The 27,905-nt window shown below is 36.5% G+C and overlaps 1 protein-coding gene across 3 annotated transcripts in view; it reads right to left on the minus strand.

Annotated features, from left to right (window-relative positions):
• trim55b (tripartite motif containing 55b) overlaps nt 1–27,905 on the minus strand; it is a 91,272-nt gene that overhangs the window by 35,478 nt on the left and 27,889 nt on the right. The window contains exons 8-9 of one of the 3 annotated variants that reach the window (XM_056450356.1): nt 20,723–20,807; nt 20,496–20,635 (exon numbers count right to left, since the gene is read on the minus strand). The exons of 1 other annotated variant lie outside the window; for it this stretch is intronic. In XM_056450356.1, coding sequence (XP_056306331.1) covers nt 20,611–20,635; nt 20,723–20,807 — 110 coding nt within the window. In that variant the 3' untranslated portion in view covers nt 20,496–20,610. Of the gene's footprint in view, nt 1–20,495; nt 20,636–20,722; nt 20,808–27,905 lie in introns of those variants that run through there. One more of the 3 variants, XM_056450355.1, reaches the window with a different exon arrangement.

Genomic DNA, 27,905 nt, shown 5'->3' on the forward strand with positions numbered 1-27,905 from the left:
CCTTCCTGGTATTTTATGTTTATTTAAGGATTTAAAAATAAAACCAAAGTTAAAACAGTGAAAACATCGCATTTTTAATTGCAAAATGTGAATATCAAATGTGAGTTTTCTCCACTATAGACTATAGAAGGAGGCTCAGCAAATTGAACTAAACACTTTTGATTCTCAGATTGTCTTACAGTGACTCATCTTTTATAAATGGTTAATATATTGGTGTCTGAGATGCACCAAGTTCACAGACTGTAGTGACTCCATTTTGTAAAATAATTGCTTTAATGAGTGATATGGCAATTTAACTGAGTAGACCTGGACCCTGAGACAGTAATGCATACATCATAACATGGATAATCTGAAAGGTTTATGACTGTGAGGCTTCTTATTGTCTATTCAGCCAATCAGTGGTCATGATGCCATTTCCCTGTGATAAGTCATGTCAATTGTCAAGCGATTGTCTCAAAAACTTAACAAATTAATTCATCCTAAAATGGGAATTCTGTCATTAATTACACATCCTCATGACTTTCTAAACCCCTGAGACCTTCGTTCATTTTAGGAAGACTAATTAAGATGTTTTAGATGAAACGCAAGAGATCAAAGCCCAGAAAAGGAAACAAAAATACTAAAAAAAAATCACTTTTGTGCTCCAAAACAACCGTAAAAACAACTTTGTTCACCTATTCATCAGAGTGCATGTTTACTATAGTGGCAATATGATATTTAACCATAAGATTAGCAGTGCAACATGCAAGCATTGTATCGTAAAAGTAAAACTTGATGAAAAGTAAATGAACGATAAAACTTAATGAACGATACACAATTTCAACTTTGGATGACATCGTTATAATTTAATAGTATTTTTACCTTTATTTATCCCAAGTAAGATCATTCAAACAAAATATAAATGCAACATCTACATTCCAGTCCAGTTCTTGGTTAGTTTTGATATCATTGCCTACGTTCTGACATGCATAATATCAATTTTTCTCTATCTGAAATGCATCCATGTATTAAAAACTGCATTTAGCCTTGATTTACAATCTGTCATGTTCTTCTGTCCATCCACACCAGCTTTTAGATGCACTTGTATTTCATTAATTTCTTTTCTCTCTTTTTATGAAAGAAAATCTGAGAAACATTGCCAAACATGCTGCCCTTTTCTGTCGCTGAAAAATAATTAGCACCTTTGCATTTTCCCATATTGACTATTGTAATACTTTGCTTCCAGAAGCAACCCTAAGCAAGTTACAATTAGTACAAAATTCAGCAGCTAGAATTCTGACTAGGACCAGTACAAGAGAACACATTTTGAAAAATCTTCCTGCCAGTTTTCGAATTGATTTTAAAATCCTCATGCTTGCGTACAAGGCCATGAATGTTCTAGCGTCACAATATTTATCTGAGCTTTTTTAAAAATAATTATGTTTTAGAGGTTTTAGAGGGAAGGGTCGGCAAAGGACCTCGAGATGGGAATTGAACTCAGGTTGCCATAGAACTACCCCTGTCTGCACTAGTGGTGGGCAAAGTGAGGCTTCTTGAAACACTGAAACAGTCGAAGCAAATGTGTCGAAGCTTTAAAACCCGTCGCTACAGTGACACCTAGTGGTCACTCTTTATGTATTACTCTTGAACAGCTTCAGCAATGAAACAGTTGAGCAAATTGAGGTATTAAACCCCATGTTGTAGAGTTGAGGATTCAAGTGGTTTAGTGGAGCGGTGAGAGTTCCTGTCTAGCATGCGTAGATAATGGGTTCGAATCCAGAGTGATGCAGCTATAGATTTTAGTTTTCAAATGCTCTGTTCTTGTAACATGTTTTGTTTTAACATTAGTCTGACATCTAAACGAATACTTTGTGAATAAATATGTCTTGTTTTGGTCAAACAAATTTTACATTATTAAAATACATCAAGGACAGCGCGGTGGCGCTGTCAGTCAAACGCATATTCGCCAGGTATCAACAATTTAGTCACGTGACCTGGGTGTTTCGAAACGCTAGTCATGTGACCTGGGTGTTTCGAAACACTTTAGTCACATTACCTGTGTGTTTTGAATCACCTTAGTCACGTGACTTGGTGTTTTGAAACACTTTAGTCATGTGACCTGGGTGTTTCGAAACACTTTAGTCACATAACCTGGGTGTTTCGAAACATTTTAGTCACGTTACCTGGGTGTTTAGAAACATTTTAGTCACGTGACCTGGGTGTTTAGAAACACTTCAGTCACATGACCTTGGTGTTTTGAAACACTTTAATCACATGACCTGGGTGTTTCAAAACATTTTAGTCATGTGACCTGGGTGTTTCTAACGCTTAGTCACGTGACCTGGGTGTTTCGAAACACTTTAGTCACATGACCTGGGTGTTTCGAAACGCTTTAGTCACGTGACCTGGGTGTTTCGAAACGCTTTAGTCACGTGACCTGGGTGTTACAAAACACTTTAGTCGCATGGCCTGGTTGTTTTGAAACATCTTAGTCACGTGACCTGGTGTTTCGAAACACTTTAGTCACGTGACCTGGGTGTTTCGAAACATTTTAGTCACATGACCTAGTGTTTCGAAACACCTTAGTCACGTGACCTGGGTGTTTCGAAACACTTTAGTCACATGACCTAGGTGTTTCGAAACATTTTAGTCATGTGACCTGGGTGTTTTGAATCACTTTAGTTATATGACCTGGGTGTTTTGAAACACTTTTATCACGTGACCTGGGTTTTTCAAATCACCATAGTCACGTGACCTGGGTGTTTCGGATCATGCTTCGGTGCAGTGTTTTGATCTCGACACTGCGTAGAAACGTCAGTTTCACTTCAGCCATCCCTAGTGTACACATCTACCATTCGCAACTGTCTCTTTTACTGCTGCAAATGTACACAAGTTGGGATTTGGTATTTTCTGACCCTGTCAGTCAAACGCAGATTTGCTAGGTATACTTACGCTTCGGGATCTAATCACTGCGTTGAAACGTCAGTTTCACGTCAGCCATCCCTAGTGTGCACGTCTACCATTCGCAACAGTATCTTTTACAGCTGCACATTTTATTGAAGAAAAATTTTTTTTATTTCTGTAAAGTGCCTTAAGATGCTACTACTATTACTGTATTATTATTATGAGCAATACAAATTTCATGCATTTTCAGCTGTGCTTATAACATAAGATCATTCCGACAAAATATGAACGCAACATCTTAATTCTGTTCCAGGTCGTGGTTAATTCTAATATCAGTGCATAATATTCTGACGGTCATAATGTGAAGTTTTCTCCAACAAAATGCGTATTTGTATTTGTTTTAATAATTCTCTCTTTTTATGAACGATGCAAATTTGATGCATCCTTTATTGATTTTCAGCTGCACTTATACCATATAAGACCATTCCAACAAAACCTAAACGTAACATCTCAATTCCGTTCCAGGTGGTGGTTAATTTTAATATCATTGCGTAATATTCTGACAGTCATAATGTGAAGTTTTCTCTGACCACATTGCGTCTTTGTATTAAAAACAGCGTTTGCAGATGATGCACGATGCATCATGTTGTTCTGTCCATCCACACCATGCAGCCTGTAGACGCACTTAACACATTCTTTGGCATAACAGCATAAAGACAATGAACTGATCTCCAGGTGTCTGTGACGCTACGATGGGCGGCGAGCGACGTTTGGAGGATGGCGTGATTAATGCTCTGTCAAGGGTTCAGGAGAGAACGTGGTGATGGCTGCGGCATCTGATTTGCATATCTACTCTAAATAAAAGCTGGTGAGTCATTGCTTTGAAGAGTGTTAAGAGGCTCCGCGTGTCAACTCCTGTTGTGCTTTATAGATATCATTATGAGCTCTTGGGAATGCCACTGCGGTGGATTCACGTTTACATTGTTGCACAGCTCTAGAGGTGGTTGGCAGAAACGGCCACAGGCAACGAATGCTTGATTTCTCTCCGGCTTCTTTATTTTGACTTGTGGGCTGATGCTTTTAAACTTCTCACTGAAATAAACAGCAGCTCACTGATGGGCAAATTACCTGTTTTTCGGATTGTTTAGGTGGAATTTCAAATTGAATGGTTTGTTTACTCAGAAGAGTCACTTACTAATCTTTATGTTTGGGTGAAGTATCCTTTCGGTATTGAATAAGCAATCATTATAGTTACATCTTATATTATGTTGTAGTGCCATGGTAATTTTGCTGGGAATTAACGCCATGAACTTCATTAATATTAAAAATAGCTGAAGTAATAATATTTCTGAAAAACAAAAGTTCAAAATGAATTTTGGTGAAGTGCATTGAGTCAGTTTGACCCACAACATAAAAAATTTACCCCGAATTTGAATAATATATGAGATTTAAAGAGGTTTCCTTAAAATATATTTTACCAATAAATAAAATATATATATATTTTTTAATTTTCTCACCCTCAGGCCATTCTTCTTTTTCCTTCAGGAGAACTTGAAAGAAGAATTTCAGCTAAAACAGTTTCATAAAATATTCATGTCAAGAATTACAGGCAAAAGAAAATTATTACCTGTGGCTTGTGAACTTTACATTTAGGTCTTATGAATTTAAACAAACCTTTCTGTGAAGTATTATTAATTTTGAATTACTGAAGGAATTACTATATTAATTACTATCAAACAATAACTGTGACCAATATCAAACAAAAAGTGCTCAGGGGTAGCTAAATTAATGTATCTGTGCTCTTTGTGTAAGGGATTCATCAGAATAGACAGCAAAAGTAGGTGCAAGGCTCTTAAAAAATGGATAATAAGTGACTTTTTTGACATTGCTATTCTTTAAAACTGTGCCTAAAAACTGCGCAATTTTAAGGAATAGCCATGTCAATAAAGGCTTTTTAATATTTTTTCCACATTTTTCCTTAAAAATGCCTTGGACTTACTTTTGCTGTTTATTCTGCTGAATAATTGACCATTTGATTATGCAATATTGTTGGAAAAAAAAGACAAAAAGTTTTTAAAGAAATTTACAATCACTTTTTTGGGTTTCTTTCAAGAGTTTAATTCCCCAATCAGTACTTTTCTGTTAAAAAAAACGTTTTACTTTATATATCCAGTCTATAAATCATAAGTAATAGCTTAATCAGAATAGTAGATTAGGTAAAAAAAACCAGGTGAGTTTGTGCTAAGAATAGTTTGTGCTTACAACAAAGTAACGGTAGTTTTTATGAACAAGAAGAAAAAAATTATATCCAGACCAGGGTGGAGATATATATAGGGGTGCACGGTGGCGCAGTGGGTAGCACTCTCATCTCACAGCAAAAAGGTCATTGATTCGAGCCTCGGCCGAGTCAGTTCTCCCCATGTTCGCCTGGGTTTCCTCCGGGTGCTCCGGTTTCCCCCACAAGTCTAAAGACATGTGGTATAGGTGAATTGGGTAAGCTAAATTTTCAGTAGTGTATGAATGTGAAGGAGTGTGTATGGGTGTTTCCCAGTGATGGGTTGCAGCTGAAAGGGTATCCGCTGTGTCAAACATATGCTGGATAAGTTGGTGGTTCGTTCTGCTGTGGCGACCCCAGATTGATAAAGAGACTAAGCCGAGAATAGAATAATAAATATATATATTTCTATATCAGGATGGCCTGAAGGTGAGTAAATTAACAGCAAATATGAAGCGTCACTTTAAAGCAACCTGATGTTATATTGGAAAATGGTGTATGTACAATCCAGTAGTCCCATGACTATATACTGTTTGCAGTGTAATGTTAGCTCAGTGTGAATCAGTGCATTTCCTGCCCATGAGTCATGACTTCAGTATTGTTCTTTTGATTCTTTCCTCAATATTGCCAAAGGAGTCGTTTATGTTGCAGCTCACTGAACAGGGATAATCATGAGAAATCGAAAAAACCTACACTTTAATTACACTGGAGCTCTATAAAATTTGACGCAAGAGCTCTAAAAGCCAAACTTTTAGCCAAGTTTGCTTGACTTTTTTTTTTTTTAATGTGAAGAAGTTCATCAGGAAGTGTGGATTTGCCAATCAGATTAACAGATCTGAATGCTGAACTCTAAATGTGGAAATTCCTTGCATATACGTGTCATGTGAAACAAATGCCGCATTATGATGCACACGTACATCTTTTCCTCGGGGCAAGAAAATGCAGAGGTGTTTTCTGTCCCAAGAGCATGAGAATAAAGCTTTGCCATTCTTTGGTATTCATAGTTTGACTCATAAAATAGGGAATTAACACATTTTATGGATGGAATAAAGGAAATCATCTTGGCCTGTTTTGAACGTGAGCTTGAATTAAATCCTCATCATCAAACACATCAAATCAAATCTGGTCTCTATAGACTAAAGCGTCTTGAATACATCTCTTTTGAATGACATTGAAAATGTGGGTCATTTCATTTCCATCTTCGTCAGCATATGAAAACAGTTCTCCAGGAAGAACAAGGCCTAGCAAAATGTGCATTTCTGTCATTTGCAAAGCTTTGTGGATTCACGTTTAAAGCAGTCAGACCATTCTTTGAGATCACATTGAACTACTGAATCTTAGAGTTGGAAGATTTTCACTCATTAAAATAAAATCGGGGGACAGAAGTACTGTAAGCTCCGTTTAAAAAGTACTTTAGTGATTATTTCTCAGGTTGTTTGGATTTGAAAGTTATTGTCTGAATAAAAACATTAAATAAAAGTTGGAACAGTAAGGCATTTACCATTTGTAATGTTGCACTTAAAATAAGTTTAGGGACGTTTAGGGACTTAAGACACCAAGTGAAAAGAGTTTCAGGTGTAATTTTGTCCCATTCTTCCTGTGAGCAGGTCTAAAGGTGGGCAACAGTATGGGGTCTTTGTTGTCACATTTGCACCACACATTCTCTATTGGAGACAGGTCGGTACTGCAGGCAGGCCAGTCAAGTAGCTGTATTCTCTTCCTTCACAGCCAGGACTTTGTAATGCGTGCAGGATGTGGTTTTGCACTGTCTTGTTGAAATATGCATGGGCATCCCTGAAAAAGAAGGCAGCATATTGTGCTCCAAAATCTCTATGTACTTTTCAGCATTAATAGTGCAAGCACAGAAGTGCAAGATACCTTTGCCAAGGGCACTGACACAATCCCATACCATGACAGACCCTGGCTTTAGGACTTGTTGCTGGTAACAGCCTGGATGATCCTTTTCTTTTTTGGTTTGAAGCACACGACGTCTATTTCTCCTAAAAAATACCTGAAATACTGATTCATGTGATGGTCCATCCCAGATGCCTTCAAGCCCAGAGAAATCGACTGCGCTTCTGGACACTGTTATCATAGGGCTTCCTTTTGGCACAGTACAGTTTTAACTAGCATTTGTGGATGTTACTTGACAAAGGTTCGCCAAAGTAGTCCTGAGCCCATGTGGTGAAATCGCTTCTAGATAAATGACGATTCTTGTTGCAGTGCTACCTGAGGGATCGGAGCAATCAGCTTGCGTCCTTGTCCTTTACACACTGAAATTCCTTCAGATTCCTTGCATCTTTTAATTATGTTATACACTGGTAAGGTGAAATATCCAAATGTCTTCCTATTTTTATTTGAGGAACATTATTTTTTTTTTACATTTTAATAATTTTCTCATGTATTTGTTGACAAATTGTCAATCCTCTGCCCGTCTTTGCTCTTAAAGGACTTTCTTGGATGCTGCCTTTGTACCAAATCATACATACAATCACCTGTTGACATCACCTACTTCTATAAACATCATTATTTACCCAATTTACCTGATTACTAGCCCTAAACTGATCCTGTCTCAACTTTTTTTGTAATGTGTTGCAGATCTGAATGACAGGAAAATATGTATATGTACAAATGAAATTAAGTTGATCAGATAAAACTTGAAATATTTTGTATACATATCATGTTCTGTTTTCCCCCACAGGTAGGTAAATTGGATGGTAAATTGGATGAAGTACATTGACTGTAATGTGTGCGTGAACGCGAGAGTGTATGGGTGTTTCCCAGTACTGAGTTGCAGCTGGAAGGGCATTTCTTGCATAAAACATATGCTGGAATATTTGGTGGTTCAGTCTGCTGTGATATCCCCTCATAAATAAGGGACTAAACCGAAGGAAAATTAATGAATTAATTACTGATAGCCTTCCAATTAAGCTGAAGTCCATATAAGTTTCTTCGTTTAACGTAGTCATTCAGTAAAATGCTCATTTTCTATTTCTGGAGAGCGCAAATGAAGCTACAAGTAGGCGTGGCCAACCGTCGCCATTTTGTTCGCGCATCATCACACCGACCGTGGCTGCCCAAAAAAGGGTAAAGAGGCGGAGCATCAGTGGAGCTGAAGATGCCTGCTAGCATTTTGCTTAGACAGGCTTTTCTTTGGGAGAAATACTTAATACTTCATTACCTGCGACTCGTTTGTGTTCTGACCACATGTGCTTGGTTGTATACTACATCAATAAATAGTTTAGTCTTTTAAAAACACTGTTGTAATACATTGAGCCACTAAACATTGTTCTTATGATATTTTTGTACAGGAGGAAAACGCGAAATACTTCTGAATACTTCAAATATAGTGTGTGTTAGTAAATCAAGGCTATTGATGAAATCTAGGCATAAAACTGTATGACAACGTTTCAGATGACTGTTCTAGAGCCTACAGCTAATCAATCTGTCAGATTCTGTAGTGCATTACAGATCTAAAGAAAATTATAAATGATAAATGATCTTAAATAAAACAAATACATTTCTATATATGTTATATAAGTGTATAATTTCACTCACCTGGCAAATGGAGGCCACTTGAATGGTTTGTGAGCACAATTATGTGCATACAGCATGCCATGTTATCTGATAATGGTTGGAAATAATTCCAAAAGGCAATTGACTCAAGTGGCCACGCCCTTAATTATGCAGACTTAATATAAATGAAACGGATGAGTTATAAAAAAAATCACCACCCTCACAGTTGCCATGAAGGCTAATATTAGATATATGCACCAAAACCATCTTTTGTACCAGGCTGTAAACATGTTTTTATCAGCTATAAATTTGGCCAAATTAGTATCGCAGTCAGTAAACGTCAGGATTTCCTGGAGTCAGTCCCCAAAGGCCAGTCAATGAATTGCAGTTTCAGTATTGGCTTAACGAGGGAGAGCGGGAGGTTCCTGCTTGATTAAAGCAGAGTTGACCATTAATTATTACACATTATTGTCCAGTAGTATCACCCTATAGTTAATTTTGGAAGGACAGATGTGAAAAAAAAAATGTAAGAAATTTGATGTGTAAAAGAAATGTTGACTAAAAATACAATGTTTAAATCATGTGACAACCTGCTTCAATCTACTGTAGCAGCTAGTTTTTTTTCTTCAAAATTACAGTCTAATATATGTGTATGATGTGACTTTCAAAGTAAAATTTTCAGGTTCTACTAATTAAAAAATGATTATTGCTCATTAATGTGAATTGTGACATGTTTGCAGTAAATGCAATAAACAACATCTCCAATAATTGCTCTAATGAAGCGCTAATGTGTCGTGTGAAAATGCAATTAGGACAACAACAACAAAAAAAAAAAAGCTTCTTGTTTTTACTCGTGGTCCTCGCTCAGTAATGACATAAAGCGATATAATAAAGCTTAAAGCGTGCACTTCAGAGAGAATGCCGGCTCTCCTGAGACACTGGAGACCTTCGCAATTTTTAGACACGTCAAAGGAAAATTCAATCCACTGTATTTATTCCCTTCATTTTCAGAGACCGGGGGAGATTCTTTTTTAGCGGATCGACGTTTTTATTGATTCAGTGCCATATTCTGTCCTCATTTCAGAGGGAACATCAAGCTGTGTCTTTTCCCTTCTTGATGTTAAAAGTTGGAAAGGGGCCTGGAGAGGGAACACTTTTTAAGCCTAGACTATAAAGATACGTGCTCGCTCCCTTGAGATAGGCTGACTCATCCAACCGGAGCCTGTAACTCATATATCGATACATTTCCACAGCCGATTCGCCATCGCTGGCATCTCTTCTAATTGATCACGGGCATCTGTTGTCATTCAGGTCCAAACAAGATGTCAGGTTTTGTTGACTGCAATCACTTACGCTGATGGCTTCTCTCAACAAGTGAAAAATAAACAGTACACTTACTGCAAATGAAAGCGTCTCAATATCTCCGCCTCTCCACTTCAAACCCTGAAGGCGTTGCTTCGATTTATGTATACGTGGGATTGATTAATGCATGACCCGGTGTCTGTCTGTAAATCTACAATGTTTAATTAAGTAAATTCAGAGGTAGCTTGTAGGGTTGCACAAAATATCGTTTCAGCATCGATATCGCAATAGTCACATCGCAGAATATGCAATAACTCTGATTTAACCCTTATGTACTGTTGGGAATGTTTTCATCCACACTGCACTCTCAGAAATAAAGGTACAAGAGCTGTTACTGGGGTGGTACCTTTTCGAAAGGTACATATTTGTAATTAAAAGGTATATATTGGTACCTCAGAGGTACTCTTTTGTACTTCTTTGGTACTAGTATGTACCCTTGAGGTATTAATAAGTACCCTTTAAGTACAAATATGTACCTTTCGAAAAGGTACCACCCCAGTGACAGCTCTTGTACCTTTATTTCTGAGAGTGTGGGGTGATTTTGAGTCTTAATTTAGCCATACATTTTCTGTGTTTCAGCTAGCAGAATGACTTTGGTGTCTTATTTTGACACATATTTTGAGAAAATGCTTTGATTTATTTATTTATTTTTTTTAAACTCAACGATAAACTGTGGGCAAATTTACTACCCTTTTGTTATGTTAAGGATGAAAACATCCACGAAACTTTACTGTTGTAAAAATGCATCAGATAAATATTGTATTCAAATTTTTAATCGTAATCAACCTCAGTTCTGATCAAAACCACTAAATTACTTAAAGAATTACAGGATTTTTAACTCTTTAATTGCCAAATTCATAAATAATGTCACTGATTTAGTGGAAAAAAACACACAAAATGACATATTATTAATATAAAACTAGATTTTTTTTAACCTTTTATCAAAGTCTTGGACATGTGAAACAACATTGCCTTGTTTTTGACTAATTGTCATTTTTTTCTCTCTAATTTACTGTTGGTTGCTGTTTTTGCCTCGTCGACTTCTATTATAACCACATTTATTTGACTGCAAAACCTTGACAACATATAATCATGCATTTCTGATTGTTGGTGGTTTTCCCTGTTGAAAAGTGTTCAAGTTTTTAATTTTTACTGTTTATCATCAGTTGGCACCATTAACCCTTTAGATAAGTCTGTGCAAAAAAGCGTAGTTTCTGGATTTTATATGGAGTATAACAGCATATTATAGTGTGTGTGTATGTGTGTCTGTGAGTGTGTGAGAGTGACCTTTGCGCACTTACCTTGATGTGTCTGAGAAAATCAAAATATGCATCTCAGTTCTCAGAACTACATGGAGTAAACAAAAACAAAGACTGTGTGTTTATGCACCATCAAATGTGCTTATTATGGAGGTCAATGGGGCAAAAACAGCCTCCAACAGTAAATTAGGGAGAAAAACGAAAATCTAACAATGCATCAAACCAGTGTTGTTACTAATCATTCACATGTCCAAGACTGTGTTAAAAGGTAAAAAAAAAAATTATAATACGTCATTTTTGTCTGTTTTTTTTAACCAAATAAGTGATATCATTTATGAATTTGGCAATTAAAGATATTAAAAATTCTGTAGTTTTCTAAACAATTTAGTGGTTTTGATTAGGACTTAATTAACAGATTTATGCAAAAAAAAAATGTATCTGATGGATTTTTACAGCAGTTTGATTCAGTGGATGTTTTCATCCCGAACATAACAAAAGGGTATCAATTTGAACAGTGCACAAGGGTTAAAGCATTTTTGAGGCCTGTGATTGTATAATTATTTTATAAGCATTTAGACATAATAAATTGTACCGTTTGTAGCTTTAACATCGATTAATTTCATTACAATAATTTTATTTTTAATATTTAGTTACTGTACCTGAATACTGGTAGACTAGGAAAACGATAAAACACTTTATTTCAGTTGGATCTTTCTTCATTATAGTTATCTATGCTTATAGATGGCTTATTAGGTTTTATGCAGATGCACTCCCCTACAGAATCATCCCAGTCAATCCAGAATTATTCATTATTTCCAAATAGAGATATATTCAAGCCATCTGATGAAACTGTATTCAAATCGCAGAATAACAAAATATCGAAATGTCGTGCAGCCCTATCTCGGTATTCGGTATGGGTAAAGGAATGGGTTATTCATAATCATTTTCATACATCTACAGCTCAGAGTGCGTGAATGAAACATGATTGTACAGTCATTGGACGCACAGCAGAGCTTTACGTTCGTTCTTTTTGCACAATTAGCAATTTTAATGATGGTGATTAATTAACAGGGTAAATCAAACTGATTGATGGGCGCAATCCTCTGATGATCTGTTCAGTCTGAGATTCGCGGAGAGAGCTCAAAGTATCAACCTTGGAGCTAATGAACGCCAATTAGTGCGCTAGATGACTTTGGTACGCCTTTGTTTAGGCTTGCACTCACGGCGCCTAATGAAAAAGTACGACCATGTGTTGAAATATCCACATAATGATGTAGATGGAGAAGACCAAGGAGACCTTTTCACACACCAATTAGACAGTTCTTTAATGGCATTGTTCTGAGAGTTGCTTTTTTTAGCCTTCCGTGCTCATCTATAGGAAGGGAAGCTTTGGGCTGAGGTAATTGCCCCACCAGATTTGCCTGTAGCTCTTGGTTCATGCAGATTTTCTTTTTATTTAGACTTTAGAATTTCATTATGGGACATACAGTAAATCTCTGCGCTGACAGCTAATGAAATTGTTCAATGGTGTGACTTGTATTGATATTAGTTTGAAACAGGTGAGCCATGTAAATTACTGTACCAAACATGGGTAATGAGGTAGGGCTGGACCGATAAGCGATATTATATCGAATCGCGATGAAGTTACATAACTATGATAAGCTCGGGACTTTTTACTCTATATTGATCTAGGAGCCAATCACATAGCAGAAATGTGTAACAATCCGCTTGTTAAGTGTGACGTCACGCGAAGCGGCTTCCGGGTCCAGTTGCTCTATCAAACTGTACGGGAAAACTCGTGAAATGGTTATGGTATAAACGTTTTCCCATACAAACTGTATGAGAAAACTTGTGAAATGGAAATGGTATAAACGTTTCGAAAATCATAAACGCAATATATATATATATATATATATATATATATATATATATATATATATATATATATATATATATATATGTGTGTGTGTGTATATGTATCAACGTCTAATTTCCGATGGCCAGAAAGTGATTCAATTTTATATAAATTGTTAAAATATTGGTCCCTATGATGCAGCAAGTCCAAAGAGTGTTGTGTACCATGATTTTATATAAAATTTACTTTAATGTGTGATATGACCTGGGCCAGATGGAATCTGAGGACATTTTCTTCTATATCTGCGCAGAATTGTGCTAAAAATCTGCGGATTTATACGAAATTGTTTTGGGAGTATCAGAACTAAAACCTTAATATATGAAATAAAAAGTAATACCTTTTTATCTTTTTATTTAATGTTTACAATGCAAATCTAATTAGATCCACTTTATTTGATAAACAAAGCAAGTCTCTCATGTAATAGATCTACTAAACGACAGAAAATGTTACTTTACAAACTGTATTGTAAATAAAATTATATTTTCGTATTAGTCAATAATATTACTGTAATTAATTTAAAAAACTGAATAAATATACATTTACACAAGTAACTAAACAGAATCAATGATGGGCTAAAAATCTGCGGATTCCATGTGGGCCTAGATATGACTAAAAGGGGGTCATAAACGAACATTTTCTCATTTCAGATGAGTAGCGGCTTGGACCCGAAAACAGTATTCCGTGTGTCGCCGATACATCATGACTTGACAAGCAGATGGAAATTTAAAAGTCTGTTAATATTAGAGATGTACCCTCGAATTTTTGTGGCTTTAGTCATTGCTGGGGTACTCTTTTAAATCTGGAACATCCACAACTTATAATCGAAATATATATCGTTACTGTTCAATATGGAAAATAATTATCAAGATTGCATTTTTGCCATATCGCCCAGCCCTATAATGAGGTGTCAGCACATTTTCTGTTATCTTAAGGGGGTCATACACCAGATGCACCGCTCAGCGCAGCAACACAGTGCGCACATGACAATTGGAAGTATAGCATACCTGATGTGCATATTTGCACGTTATTTAAAATGAAACTATTCAGATGGCGCTCTGTGGCGCGGCATATAAATATGAATGGTGTCCTGAGTTGTAGTTGGGCGCTGCGGACAGCAGCCGACTTGCGGTCCCAGTGTGCGTACCCTGATAGAAATCTATGTTTAGAATTCTAAAATGCATGTGGCTGCATGGCACGACCGACTGACACATTCAGTGTTGGAACCCCCTTTATAATGATTTTGTTTCTGTAAATACAGTTGAAGTCAGAATTATTAGTCCCCCGTATTTTTTTCCCCCAATTTTAATAACTGATTTCTTTTATCTTTGCCATGATGACAGTACATAATATTTTACTAAATTTTTTTTAAGATACTTGTGTTTAGCTTAAAGTGCAGTTTAAATGCCTAATTAGGTTAATTAGGCAAGTTAGGGTAATTAGGCAAATCATTGAATAAAATCATTGTTTGTTCTGGAAACAATCGAAATAAAGTATTGCTTAAGGCGGCTAATAATATTGACCCTAAAAAATAAAAACTGCTTTTACTCCAGCCACAATAAAACTAATAGGACTTTCTCCAGAAGAAAAAAATATTATAGGAAATGCTGTGAAAATTTCCTTGCTCTGTTAACATAATTTGGGAAATATTTGAAAAAGGAAATGATAAATTCACATGAGGGCTAATAATTTTGACTTCAACTGTATCATTTAATAAACACTACATTTTTTATTGTATATTGCAGTGTCTTATACAGTGCTCAGCATATATGAGTACACCCCTCACAAATCTGTCTTTTAAATTCATATTTTTAATAGGAAGCTAAACAATTTTATATTTGTGCACATAGATTAGTCAGTGCTGAAGCCAAATCTGGAGCTTATCTAACAAAATAACTTACAATAATGATCCAAAAATGAGTACATCCAAATTTATATGTTCTATTAAAATATTAAATACAAATTTTTAAAAAATAGTAAAAATCAAGAGAAGCAAAAAAATTGAACAATTTTGTTGAAATTTTGTAGTTTGTAATTTAATTTTGCATGATTTAGCTTGAATTTATTGTATTTATTTCTGAATACGTTTGGTGACAAAAATATTATTTTAATATATCTGTTTAATAAATCTGCTTTGTTTAAATGCACCAAATATATTGCTTATATTCACTGAGAAATGGATACAAATATTAATTTTCAAAATGGGGTGCACTTAATTATGCTGAGCACTGTAGTTAAAATGTAGTGATAAATCAAGCTACAATAAAGAGATTTGACAGAGGAAATAAACAGAATCTGTGATCTCGATCTATTTTCAAATGTTAATGACCAGATTTTTTTTATATTGTGTAGATGCGTACTTGGTGACCTTCACTGTATTAAATATAGGCATTTTTTGGATGGCCTTTTAGAGGGCATCCCTGTGCAGTGTAGCGTTGCACCTTGATTATCTGCTCTGAGGGATGTGCACTTCCACATCTATCGAGAGATGCAATTGGCGGCTGATTATGTAAATTACACAATGCTGAATGATGCATAAAGATGTTTAACTCATCGGTCACTTACATGTGGGTTATGTGACCATCACACACTCCAAAAAAAAATTATGTTTGCTGTTTGTTCAAAAAAATGTATTTAAAATAAACTGAAACAACACCCTTCTTGGGATTTTTTTCTTGGACAGTTTGATTGTTTTATGTTTAGTCCCCTTAACTTTGTAAAAACAATTAAGTTAACTAAATCACTTTGCATTGTGTTGGGATAACATCATGGAATTTTGTGGAACCCAGCTTTTTTCAGTGCAGGGATAGTTCCCCCATTATACAAAAGCTGTTAATTTGCTGAACCTTGGGCCCTGTACATTTGGGAGGCTTAATCAGAATATTTTTGGGGCCATAACTTGCTCTAAATAGTGGAGTATTGCCATTGATGTATTACAATGATGTTATTGCTCATTAAATGCAATCAATAAAACAGAAAAGTAAAGTCTGATTTCTTTGTAAAACAGCACTGTTTTTTGTCACCTAGCAGCTTAAAAAATGAAGGACTAAACAAAAGTTTTCAAAATGTATTCTATTAATTTAGCAAACAGATTGAAGATTCTACTGTGCATCCGGAAAATATTCATAGCGCTTCACTTTTTCCACATTTTTTACAGCCTTAAATTCATTTATTTCCTTAAAATTCTACACACAATACCCCATAATGACAATGTAAAAAAAAAAAGACTTTTTGAAATTGTTGAAAATAAAAAACCTGAAAAATCCTATGTACATAAGTGTTCACAGCCTTTGCCGTGAAGCTCTAAATGGAGCTTAGGTACATTCTGTTTTCACGGATCATTCTTGAGATGTTTTAGCAGCTTAATTGGAGTTCACCAGTGGTAAATTCAACTGATTGGACATGATTTGAAAAGGCATACACCTGTCTATATAAGGTTCCAGGGTTGACAGTGCATGTCAAAACACAAACCAAGCATGAAGACAAAGGAATTTGACTGGAGGCACAAGGCTTTGGAAGGTTATAGAAAAATTTCTGCCACTCTGAAAGTTCCACAGTGGCCTCCATCATCCGTAAGTGGAAGATGTTTGGAACCACCAGGACTCTTCCTAAAGCTGGCCAGCCATCTAAGCTGAGTGATCGGGGGAGAAAGGCCTTAGTCAGGGAGGTGATCAATATGTGACCCGATGGTCACAGGGTCCAGTGTTCATCTGTTGAGAGAGGAGAATCTTACAGGAGGACAACCATCTTTGCAGCAATCCACCAATCAGGCCTGTATGGTAGAGTGGCCAGACAGAAGCCACTCCCCACCAGGAATTTGCCAAAAGGCATCTGAAGGACTCTCAGACCATAAGAAAATAAATTCTCTGGTCTGATGAGACTAAAATCAAACTCTTTGGAGTGAACGCCAGGCGTTACGTTTGGAGAAAACCAGGCACCGCTTATCACCAGGCTAATACCATCCCTACAGTGAAGCATGGTGGTGGCAGCATCATGCTGTGGGGATGTTTTTCAGCAGCAGGAACAGGAAGACTAGTCAGGATAGAGGGAAAGATGAATGCAGCAATGTACAGAGACATCCTGAATGAAAAACTGCTTCAGAGTGCTCTTGACCGCAGGGGCGACGGTTCATCTTTCAGCAGGACAATGACCCAAAGCACACCGCCAAAATGTCAATGGAGTGGCTTCACAACTACTTGATGAATGTCCTTGAGTGGCCCCTATTGAACATCTCTGGAGAGATCTTGAATGGCTGTACACCTTCACTTCCCATCCAACCTGATAGAACTTGAGAGCTATTGCAAAGAAGAATGGGCAAAAATTCCCAAAGACAGGTGTGCCAAGCTTATGGCATCATATTCAAAAGACTTTAGGCTGTAATTGCTGCCAAAGGTGCATCAACAAAGTGTTGAGAAAAGGCTGTGAATACTAATGTACATGTGATTTTAGAGCTTTTTTATTTTTAATAAATTTTCAACAAGTTCCAAAAATCTTTTTGCACATTGTCATTATGGGGTATTGTGTGTAGAATTTTGAGGAAATTTTGGAATAAGGCTGTAACAAATTAAATGTAGAAAAAGTGAAGCGCTATGAATACTTTCCGGATGCACTGTATAAAAGATTCTAGGTTAAGTGTTTTTTGGAATTCCAAAAGCAAAAACCCTGCAATGAAACAACAGTGAACAATAATTAGCCAAAAGTGAAAATGCATTACGTAGTAATATAATATACATTCTAAACTCATTAAAAACTCAAAAAGTCACATGACCTTCACACAAAAACTATTTCAACTTTAATAAAATTGACATTTTTTTGGGGCCCTAAGCAGCCGCTTAGTTCCCTTGGGCCGGCTTTGCTTTGGCCAACCAGAATGTAGGCCACATTTTTTCAGTCTTATTTAGTTTTTTAGCTCGAAATGCGGTCATTGGTAATTCATAAAGACAACTAGAGATTATATGTGCAACTACAGATGCAATGACTAAAACTGTGGGACTTATATATAGACAGTGTATTGACCTTAATTTTTTTTACATTTGAGTGGGAGAAGCCATTAGAACTTCATTGGCTATTGCCAAAATGATCATTCAAGTGAATCCCTATCCATTTATCTACAGAATCAACTCAGAAATAACCAAATAAGTGAAAATGTCTGATGTTTTTGTCAGCGCTTAGAACTGGATCCTCCAGGAACAGTGTGGGGATGATGTGCATAATTATGTTAGGCAACACACTGAGATGAAAACGGACAACAGAATGAAGGAGTGCTGTGAATAGGATGTTCTTAATCACTGCAGAGAGTGTGTGTGTGTTTGTGTGTGTGTGAAGGGGCAATGACAGGGCAAAGCTGCACGCTCCCTCTCCGTGCGGTCACTGAGGAAAAGGCCACAAGTCATTGATTCAGTGTCACTGAAACATGATCAAAGATCGTCCAGAAACATTCCCACAGGATTCAATGCCCTATTTAGAAAACACACCAAGTGAGCCGATGGTGACTTTTGCTTAGTGATAAATCAAGGGAAATCAGAATATTTGATATTAATGTGTTTTTAAGGGTCTAACTCTTTAACTGTCACTGTCACAAGTTCACACTTGACTATTATAACCAATAGATGCATTTTTACTCACCCTTGATTTGTGGTTTTCTACTGTTGAAAAAAAGAAGATATTTTGAAGAATGTTGGAAACTAGTAACTTGACATATCCATAGTAGGAAATACTATGAAAGTCAGTGGTTACCAGTTTTCAACATTATTTAATATACAGTATCTTCTTAATAAAATTGTCTATATATATATATATATATATATATATATATATATATATATATATATATATATATTACTATAAGTGCACATCTACAATGATGTTTTTTTTTTTTTTTATAATTTTAATGAACTCATGAGTAGTAGTATTCTTTTGTAATACATTTGCTAGATGATTTGTTTTTGAACTTTGACCCATGCTCAGAATTTGGACATGAGTTTATTTAATTCATACAACTGCACTCAAACCCACACACCTTACCAACAATTCCTGGCAAAGACTTAAAGCTACTGCCTTTGGATGATAAGTCTGACTCTTTAACCTCTAGACCCTATTCATTCATTCATTCATTTATTAATTCATCCATTCATTCATTCATTTTCCTTCGGCTTAGTCTTTATTTCAGAGGTTGCCAACCGCCAACTATTTCAGCATATGATTTATGCAGCGGATGCCCTTCCAGCCACAACCCAGTTCTGGGAAACACCCATACACATGCATTCCCACACTCATTCACTACGGACAATTTAGCCTACCCAATTCACCTGTAGCGCATGTCTTTGGACTGTGAGGGAAACCCACACGAACGCAAGGAGAACACGCAAACTCCACACAGAAACGCCAACTGACCCAGCCGAGGCTTGAACCAGCGACCTTCTTGCTGTGAGGCGACAGCACTACCTACTGCGCCACTAAACTAAGACTTTTCTGTCAGTATGTCAAGTATACTTAAGTGCTATATTAAGTGTATTTGTGAGAAGGATCTAAAGTACATTTCAGAGAAGTGCATTAAAAGTTAACTGAATGTTTACTTGTTTTTAAAGTTTAAAGAAGTATATTAATACCTGAGTAACACTTTTTTTTGTAATGGTATCGAAAAAATCCCTATAACATTATTAAAAGTGTCATGTTTAGAAATGTTCAAAGTGATTGTTTACTACTGAAACATAAAGAGACTGTGAAACTACTTCGACCTGACCTGACCTTTAAAATCACTTTCATTGGAGTTACCTAATGTAGATTGATTCAGACCTATTAAATAATGTATTTGAGTTAAATAAAACTTATATATTTTGGTTACCTAACCAGAAAGAGTGACGTTTTTCTTACGAAACTGCCCTGAACAAGTCATGTTTTACGGTGCAATGCGATGTCTCTCAAGCATTTTACTTTAAAAGCTGGCACACAAAAGAAAATTAAGTACACTTGGGTTAAAATATTCATGGAATTGCACTTAGGTAGTGGAGTTAGTTGGCAAGGTACTTCAGTAAACAGTCATTGCGTGCCGTACCACATCTAAATTGCAGATCCGATTTTATTAATAAGATGTTCTTGAGTTTTAGGTTTACTAATATACAAATATTCTGCAGCGCATGCCTGAATAATACATTTAGAAACTGAAATACCTGCAAATGACATTCAATTCTGCACACTTTCTTTTATTGGAATGCTTACAGACATATGTTCAATGCTTTAAGCTCTCCTTTAAATCTTAAACTCCTTATAACAAATTCAGAGGGTCTGGAAGCCAGCAGCAAGCCCTAAAGGTATTCATAAGAAAAAAAGGCACCTTGACGTACAAAGAAACAAAGAAACTGTGATGCCTTTTTTTCCAGTGGTGCCTGCTTCTCCTCATGTTGTCAATTGAGTTGTAGATCACGATTTCTGTCGGTGAGAAATGTTAAATTGAGATTCACAGTTTATTGTCATCTGGGATATTATAAGTTCATGTTGATTTGATTTTTTTTTTACTTTGATATTGTTTTTTCCCAGAAGAGTGTGTCATCTTGAAGACTGCAATGGATTCTGCTGTTCAGGTGAAGTTCACCATGCACATCTTTTTAATGACAAATATGCAGTATTCTAAAATAAGTTAGTATCATTTGCATAGAAAAAGGGACATGATTGCTCTGAAAGAAACAACCTTGATGGAACTTCAGCACAATCCCAGCATAAATAGCATAGGGTGGTTTGTTTATATGACAGATATACTATACATCTGTACTGTTGTTTTTAAGTATGGCAATTAAAAAAATGTCAGCATGAACAGTAGGATTACAATTAGAAAAAGGGAGTTCACTATGCCATAGAATTTAGCAAATTTTGGATGATTATTTCAGATCTAATGTTATAAACCTGATTAAATTGGGATATAGAGTATATGAGCAATATCACACGAGTAGCAATGCGATATGGCTCCCAACATTACTTTAGAGCTAGTATTTGAATGATTTTCTAGCATAATATCTAAAGTGTTGACAAAACAGCTGATTTTGCTCACATTTTAAGATTATAAGGCTGAACGGCATGAAATGTCATCAGTTTACAGAGACTGAGCTCTGCTCAAAGGCAGGCTAATGGCTGCCAACACGCTGTTGCTAAGAAATTACAAATATTTTAAAATAGGTACTATCCTTATAAATAAACTGCATAATTGCAATCTAAACAATATTCTTGACAAAGAAAGCCTCAAAAGTACATGATGTTGCCCAACAGCAGCAATATACATCAAACTGTAGAGTGTCCTCTGTTTGTCACTCTATGTGGGTGGAGTAATACACAAGGGTAAAGGTTGAGGAGGCTGTACGAGTGCTGTAATCTGCAGAAAAATCGCACAGCTGTCGGCCAATCAGATTCAAGAACCAGACAGAACTGTTGTATAAATTAATCTGCAAGAAGTCTATTTAAGTATGAAGTTCTGCATGTCTTTGTGAATGAAGAGTGCTATTTGGTTTACTATATTGCAGCTCTTTTGTTTGAGAGAAATTGCTGTCATATTATGTTCTTACCCAAATGACAGATACGTCCTCACAACAACTTAGTAAAGTAAAAAGCCAAAGTAGCAGTTCTCTTTAGAAGAAATTACAACAGAAGTATTTATATAAAGTAATAAATAATGAACGTTTTACTTAAAGAACATTTTAAAAATATTTTTCCCTCCAAGTTTGTTTTAACAAAAACAAAACATTTCATAGTTTCTACAGGTGCAGCTGTATAAATTGTCAAATGTATTGGGACAATGGTGAATATCTCAAAATGTCAAGGTAACTGATTTGTTCTGTTTGAAGTTATCCTATAAGGAGTAAAAGAGCAGATTTTACTGACTTTACAGGAAGGTAATCAAAGGTCTAAAATGCTTAGAGCAGGTTGGTGAAGGCCAAAGAGATGAGCCTTGCATTCATTGCAATAGAAGCTGGTCAATTCAAATCTGCAAATATTGTATATTTAAATTTTACTAACTCAGTCAAGACACCCACACAGGAGGCAACTTAAAAGGACAGGATATTGCAGAGAATCTCAATAGTCAATCGGTTTAACAGTGCTGCTGGATTTGATCATCAATTCAGTGCTGAACAGAGTAAGGATCACGAAATGTCTCAATGTTTAAGGGCGTATTCACACCAGGAAAATCCATTAGTTAATTTGCTTTGATCCACACCAAAGACAATTTAGAATTTTTTTTTCACTTGTTGTTGTTCACTTTCTGATTTTTGCAAGTGAACCAGTAATTGTAAACAAAACCACATGTGTGCTAAAGTCAGTTGTGTATTGGACAGAAATGCTTGCGCTCTCAGGGCTGGTGTCTGTTGTGTAACCATCAGCTGCAATTTCTGAAGAGCCGCCACTGACAAACTCTTGCTGTAGCTCTTAGGGAACATTCACATTTATTTATTTAAATGCACAAATGATCATTTTAGTCGTAAACAGCCAAATGCCGCAACATAAATAAATCAGATCAGAGCTAGAGCTTGGGCATAGACTTTTTTAGTTGAGGTTTATTGTAGAGTGTGGCTGATGGATGCTTAACAACAGCATGCATGCACAACTAAGGCCCAATCCCAATTCTACCCCTTAACCCTTCCCCTTTCTCCTACATCTTGTTTTGCGCATTCACGTGAAGGGGTAGGGGTGTCCCAATTTACAGTGTCTGCTATAATATTAATGTTGTTTTTTGTGTTTAGATGAATATGACCAGGGTGTAAATGCACAATACAGTTATGAGCTTATTGCCATATTATATGGTTATGAAAACATGATATTGTTGCCTTCAGTGATTTCCTGAAGATAAATACAAAAATAATAACGCTACTGGAATAACTACAGCAGTCTCGATCATCTGATCTCATATGAAGCAAGAGATCGCGATGACATATGATGCCGTGTGCAGGTGTTGTAGTGCTACCCCATTTCTTAGGGGTACATTTTGAAGCCCTTCCCCTTCACACTCTGTTTTAAGGGCCAAGGGGTAGGGGTACAAAATAGAATTGGGATTTGGCCTAAATCTACAGGATAATATTAACTTTAAAGGCACAGAGCTTTCTGCAAATATGTCGTATTGAAGTCCATTCATATTCACACCTTCACACCTGTTTGGAAATGGAATCCATTTGTTTGGGTATGCACCAGAGTGCAATTGCGGTATTCACATCAGACCTAAAGATCCACACTAAAGGTGGGAACAAAATTTAGCCAAAACAAACAAGACAGTTGTGAATACACTCTAGTCATGATACTGGAATTTCTGTACAAATCGGTACTGAAATTTTAAAATGTCCATTTCCAGTTAATATTTAAGCGCTGTTGAGTGTATTCTTAAATGTTGCTAAGATCAGCATGGTCTGTATATGATCTGATATAAGGACGATGCGCTGATGAATCGACTGATGTTCACGGTTTTAAATTGCCCCAGTCTTGTCGTGGATCCCAGTTGTAATAGCTACAAATAATAACTTGACTTCTAGTTGATCATTTGGAAAAGTGGCAGAAGGTAGGTTTTTCCAATGAATCAGCTGTTGAACTGCATCCTGATCATCACAAATACTGCAGAAGACCTATTGGAACCCGCATGGACCCAATATTGGTAAAGGAAAAATCATGGTTTAGGGTTACATTCAGTATGAGGGCATGCAAGAGATCTGCAGAGTGGATGCCAACATCAATAGCTATTAAGAGGTATTAAGAGATTTGTGCTGCCCATTACATTACAAACCACAGGAGAGGGCAAATTCTTCAGCAGGATAGCACTCCTCATACTTCAGCCTCCACATCAAAATTCCTGAAAGCAAAGAAGGTCAATGTGCTCCAGGATTGGCCAGCCCAGTCACCAGAGATGAACATTATTGAGCATGTCTAGGGTAAGATGGAGGAGTAGGCATTGAAGATGAATCCAAAGAATCTTGATGAACTCAAGCAAGAACGTTTTCTTTGCCATTCCAGATGACTTTATTAAGAAATTATTTGAGTCACTGCAAAGATGTATGGATGCAGTCCTCCAAGCTCATGGGAGTCATATTAATTCATTTTCCACTGATCCATGATTTTATATTATATACTGTACATTACTCCTGTTAAATGACAAGACTTTTGTCTAAGCAAAGTCAGACCTCACTGTCGTATCTAAATAGTTGTTCAGGCATGTTTATATTTCATTTTGGTAAAACAAGCGTAATCTAGAGGTCTTTCATATATGCCAATTCTGATACCAAATGATCAACTAGAAGTCAAGTCATTATTTGAGGTTCCTAATTTGGATAGGCGACAAAACTTTTATCAAAAAGTGCACAACATAAGAGAATTTGGATTGAAACTTTTGCGCTGACCAAACCTTCATCAGCAGAAATAATCAAAAGGCTCGACTAACATTTGTGGAGGAGCATGTACAGCAGGAGGAGCAGGGACTTAGTCCAAAGGACTGAAGGGTAAAATTATGTCCCTCTATTATAAATATTTTTTTCTCTAATTTTGATCTCCGTTGTACTTGTAAACAATTCCATGAGTATATTTAATTTCTAAAATTAATTTTTACCATTTAAATGATATCAGAACGAAAACAGACAAACAGTATTTGCTTTATCTCATACTTAAAGTAAAGACTTCGATTTTAAAGAAAAAGATGACCCGAGGACTTCATTCTACATCTTGGCTGTATATAAAGATGTCAGTGCTGTTGACTAAAAAGTATGATTGATTCTTATGCTGAACTCAAAGTCTTCTTGTGAGGGCTACTCATGTCATGTCACATCAAATCATTTCTCCGACAAGCTGAGAAGTTGTTGTCAGGCCCAGCAAATCATGAGGCCAAAAGTGTCAGAAAAAGGTAAAAGACAGGGATCTTACACTCTCTGTGACAAGTACTCAGAACTGGATGAGTTAGATGAAACCAGAAAAGGACAAGTGCAATGGAGCATAGCAGAATATCTGTGCCTCCTCATCATCTCAAGGTGATTCAACAACAAAGGCCAGCAGTGAAGAACAAAAATGTGGAAACTAAAGGTCTTCACTCAGATTAAGTTTATTTAATTTAGCTCTCTCCAGTTTGAGTTGATAATATGTGAATGATGTTCAATCGATAACAATTTGTACAAATAAGGGTCTGAAAATACTGTAAAAAAGACTTTAATCTGTATTTATTTTATATTCATTTAATGCAATGTTATTTATTTGCATTTAATTATAGCAGCTCTATCAAAAATGTAACTTTTGAATTATTCAGGGACAGCATGGTGGCGCAGTGGGTAGCACGTTCGCCTCACAGCAAGAAGGTCACTGGTTCGAACCTTGGCTGGGTCAGTTGGTGTTTCTGGTTGGAGTTTGCATGTTCTCCCCATGTTTGCGTGGGTGTCCTCCGGGTGCTCCGGTTTCCCCACAAGTCCAAAGACATGCGCTATAGGTGAATTGGGTAGGCTAAATTATCAGTAGTGTATGTGTGTATGTTTCCAAGTGATAGGTTGCAGCTGGAAGGGCTTCCGCTGTGTAAACCATATGCTGGATAAGTTTGCGGTTCATTCTGCTGTGGAGACCCCGGATTACTAAAAGGACTCAGCCGAAAAGAAAATGGATGAATGAAAGTTGGCGGTTCATTCTGCTGTGGCGACCCCAGATTAATAAAGGCACTTAGCCGAAAAGAAAATGAATGAATGAATGTATTATTCAGGAATTATTATTATAGGTTTGCAGTTAGTTACATTTTGTTTTCATAATGAAATTATTATTAATTTAAATATGATAATTTTTCCAACTACTTTTTAACGCAAATTTCTAATAAGCCAATCAAATGACAGCAACTCAATGCATTTAGGCATGTAGACATGGTCAAGACAATCTGCTGCAGTTAAAACCGAGCATCAGAATGGGGAAGAAAGTGATTTAAGTGACTTTGAATGTGGCATGGAGAAAATATACAGGGAGCGGCATTTCTGTGGGCACAAATGCCTTGTTGATGTCAGAGGAGAATGGCCAGACTGTTTCAAACTGAAAGAAAGGCAACATTGACTCAAATAACCACTCGTTAGAACCAAGGTATGCAGAAGAGCATCTCTGAACACATAACATGTCCAACCGAGGCAGATGGGCTACAGCAGCAGAAGACCACACCGGGTGCCTCTCCTGTCAGCTAAGAACAGGAAATTGAGGCTACAATTCGCACAGGTTCATCAAAATTGGACAATAGAAGATTGGAAAACATTGAGTGGTCTGATGATTCTCGATTTCTGCTGCGACATTCAGATGGTAGGGTCAGAATTTGGCGCCAACAAAATGAAAGCACGGATCCATCCTTCTGTGTATCACCAATTTAGGCTGGTGGTGGTGGTGTAATGGTGTGGGGGATATTTCTTGACACAATTTGGGACCGTTAGTACCAATTGAGCATTGTGTCAACACCACACCATCCCTTTATGACCACAGTGTACCCATCTTTTGATGGCTACTTCCAGCAGGATAATGCAGCATGTCATAAAGTGCAAATCGTAGAATGGTTTCTTGAACATGACAATGAGTTCACTCACTCAAATGGTCTCCACGGTCACCAGAACTCAAGCCAATAGAGCACCTTTGGGAAGTGGTGGAATGGGAGATTAGCATCATGGATGTGCAGCCGAAAAATCTGCAGCAACTGTGTGATGCTATCATGTCAATATGGACCAAAATCTCAGGAATATTTCCAGGACCTTTTTTAATTAATTCCACCAAGGATTAAGGCAGTTCTGAAGGCAAAACTGGTCCAACCCGCTACTAGTAATGTGTACCTAATAAAGTGGCCAGTGAGTGTAATTTATTCATGTATAAATGCACTGAATTACATGCACAAGTTCTGCAGTAATGGCAAAACATTTTGACATTTGGATGATTTTCAATAAATTGCTAAGAATGGAGTGCTGGGCATTGTCAGTATAAAAGCTGTGACCTAGATTTAACCGCTGCTTTTTAAAAAAAGATAAAAATAAAGTCACAAATCCCTGCTGCGTAAACAATTGAAAAGAACAGCACTTTAAATAGCACGATAGGAGCTCAGCATTCATGACTGAAACAACTAATGCTGCATATTGTTTTCATATTAGCTGTAAATAATAAATTTCTTAATTAACCGACCTGTGGGAGGCAGAACAAAAGATTCATTTCAGCACTTCTGTACGACACACTGTTCACTCTTTGAATCTAAATCAAGTCAATCTTTGTTCCTTCTCCTCAATTAGGCAAGTCTTCCCAAAATATTCATCAATATAACAAAGCTTCCTATAGCAGGATAACAAGCTTCAAGCTATCAACGGAAAATTTAATTAGGGCCGGAAATTCGGTTTATTTCAAAGTAGTAAATTAAAGATGCTTGTATGAGCTAAGAAGAACATCACTCTCTGAATCAATATTTAAAGGGATAGTTCACCCCAAAATTATTATTTGCTGCTCATTTACTCACTCTCAGCCCATAAAATTGTGTAGGTGATTTTTTTCTTTCTTTTGTAGAATGTTAAATATGATTTGTTTTTTTGCTGAAACTGATCCTTGGTGCGTCATAAAATGTAAGTCATTGGCTACCAGCACTTTAAGAGTAAAAAAAACATTTATATATGTGATATATTGATGATATATCGAGTCTTTTAAAGTAAGTTGATTGGTCTGTGGAAGAAATGGAACATTAGTTACATTATTTGCAGTC

This window comes from Danio aesculapii, chromosome 24 (assembly GCF_903798145.1).
Source record: "Danio aesculapii chromosome 24, fDanAes4.1, whole genome shotgun sequence".
NCBI classification, from domain to species: Eukaryota; Metazoa; Chordata; class Actinopteri; order Cypriniformes; family Danionidae; genus Danio; species Danio aesculapii.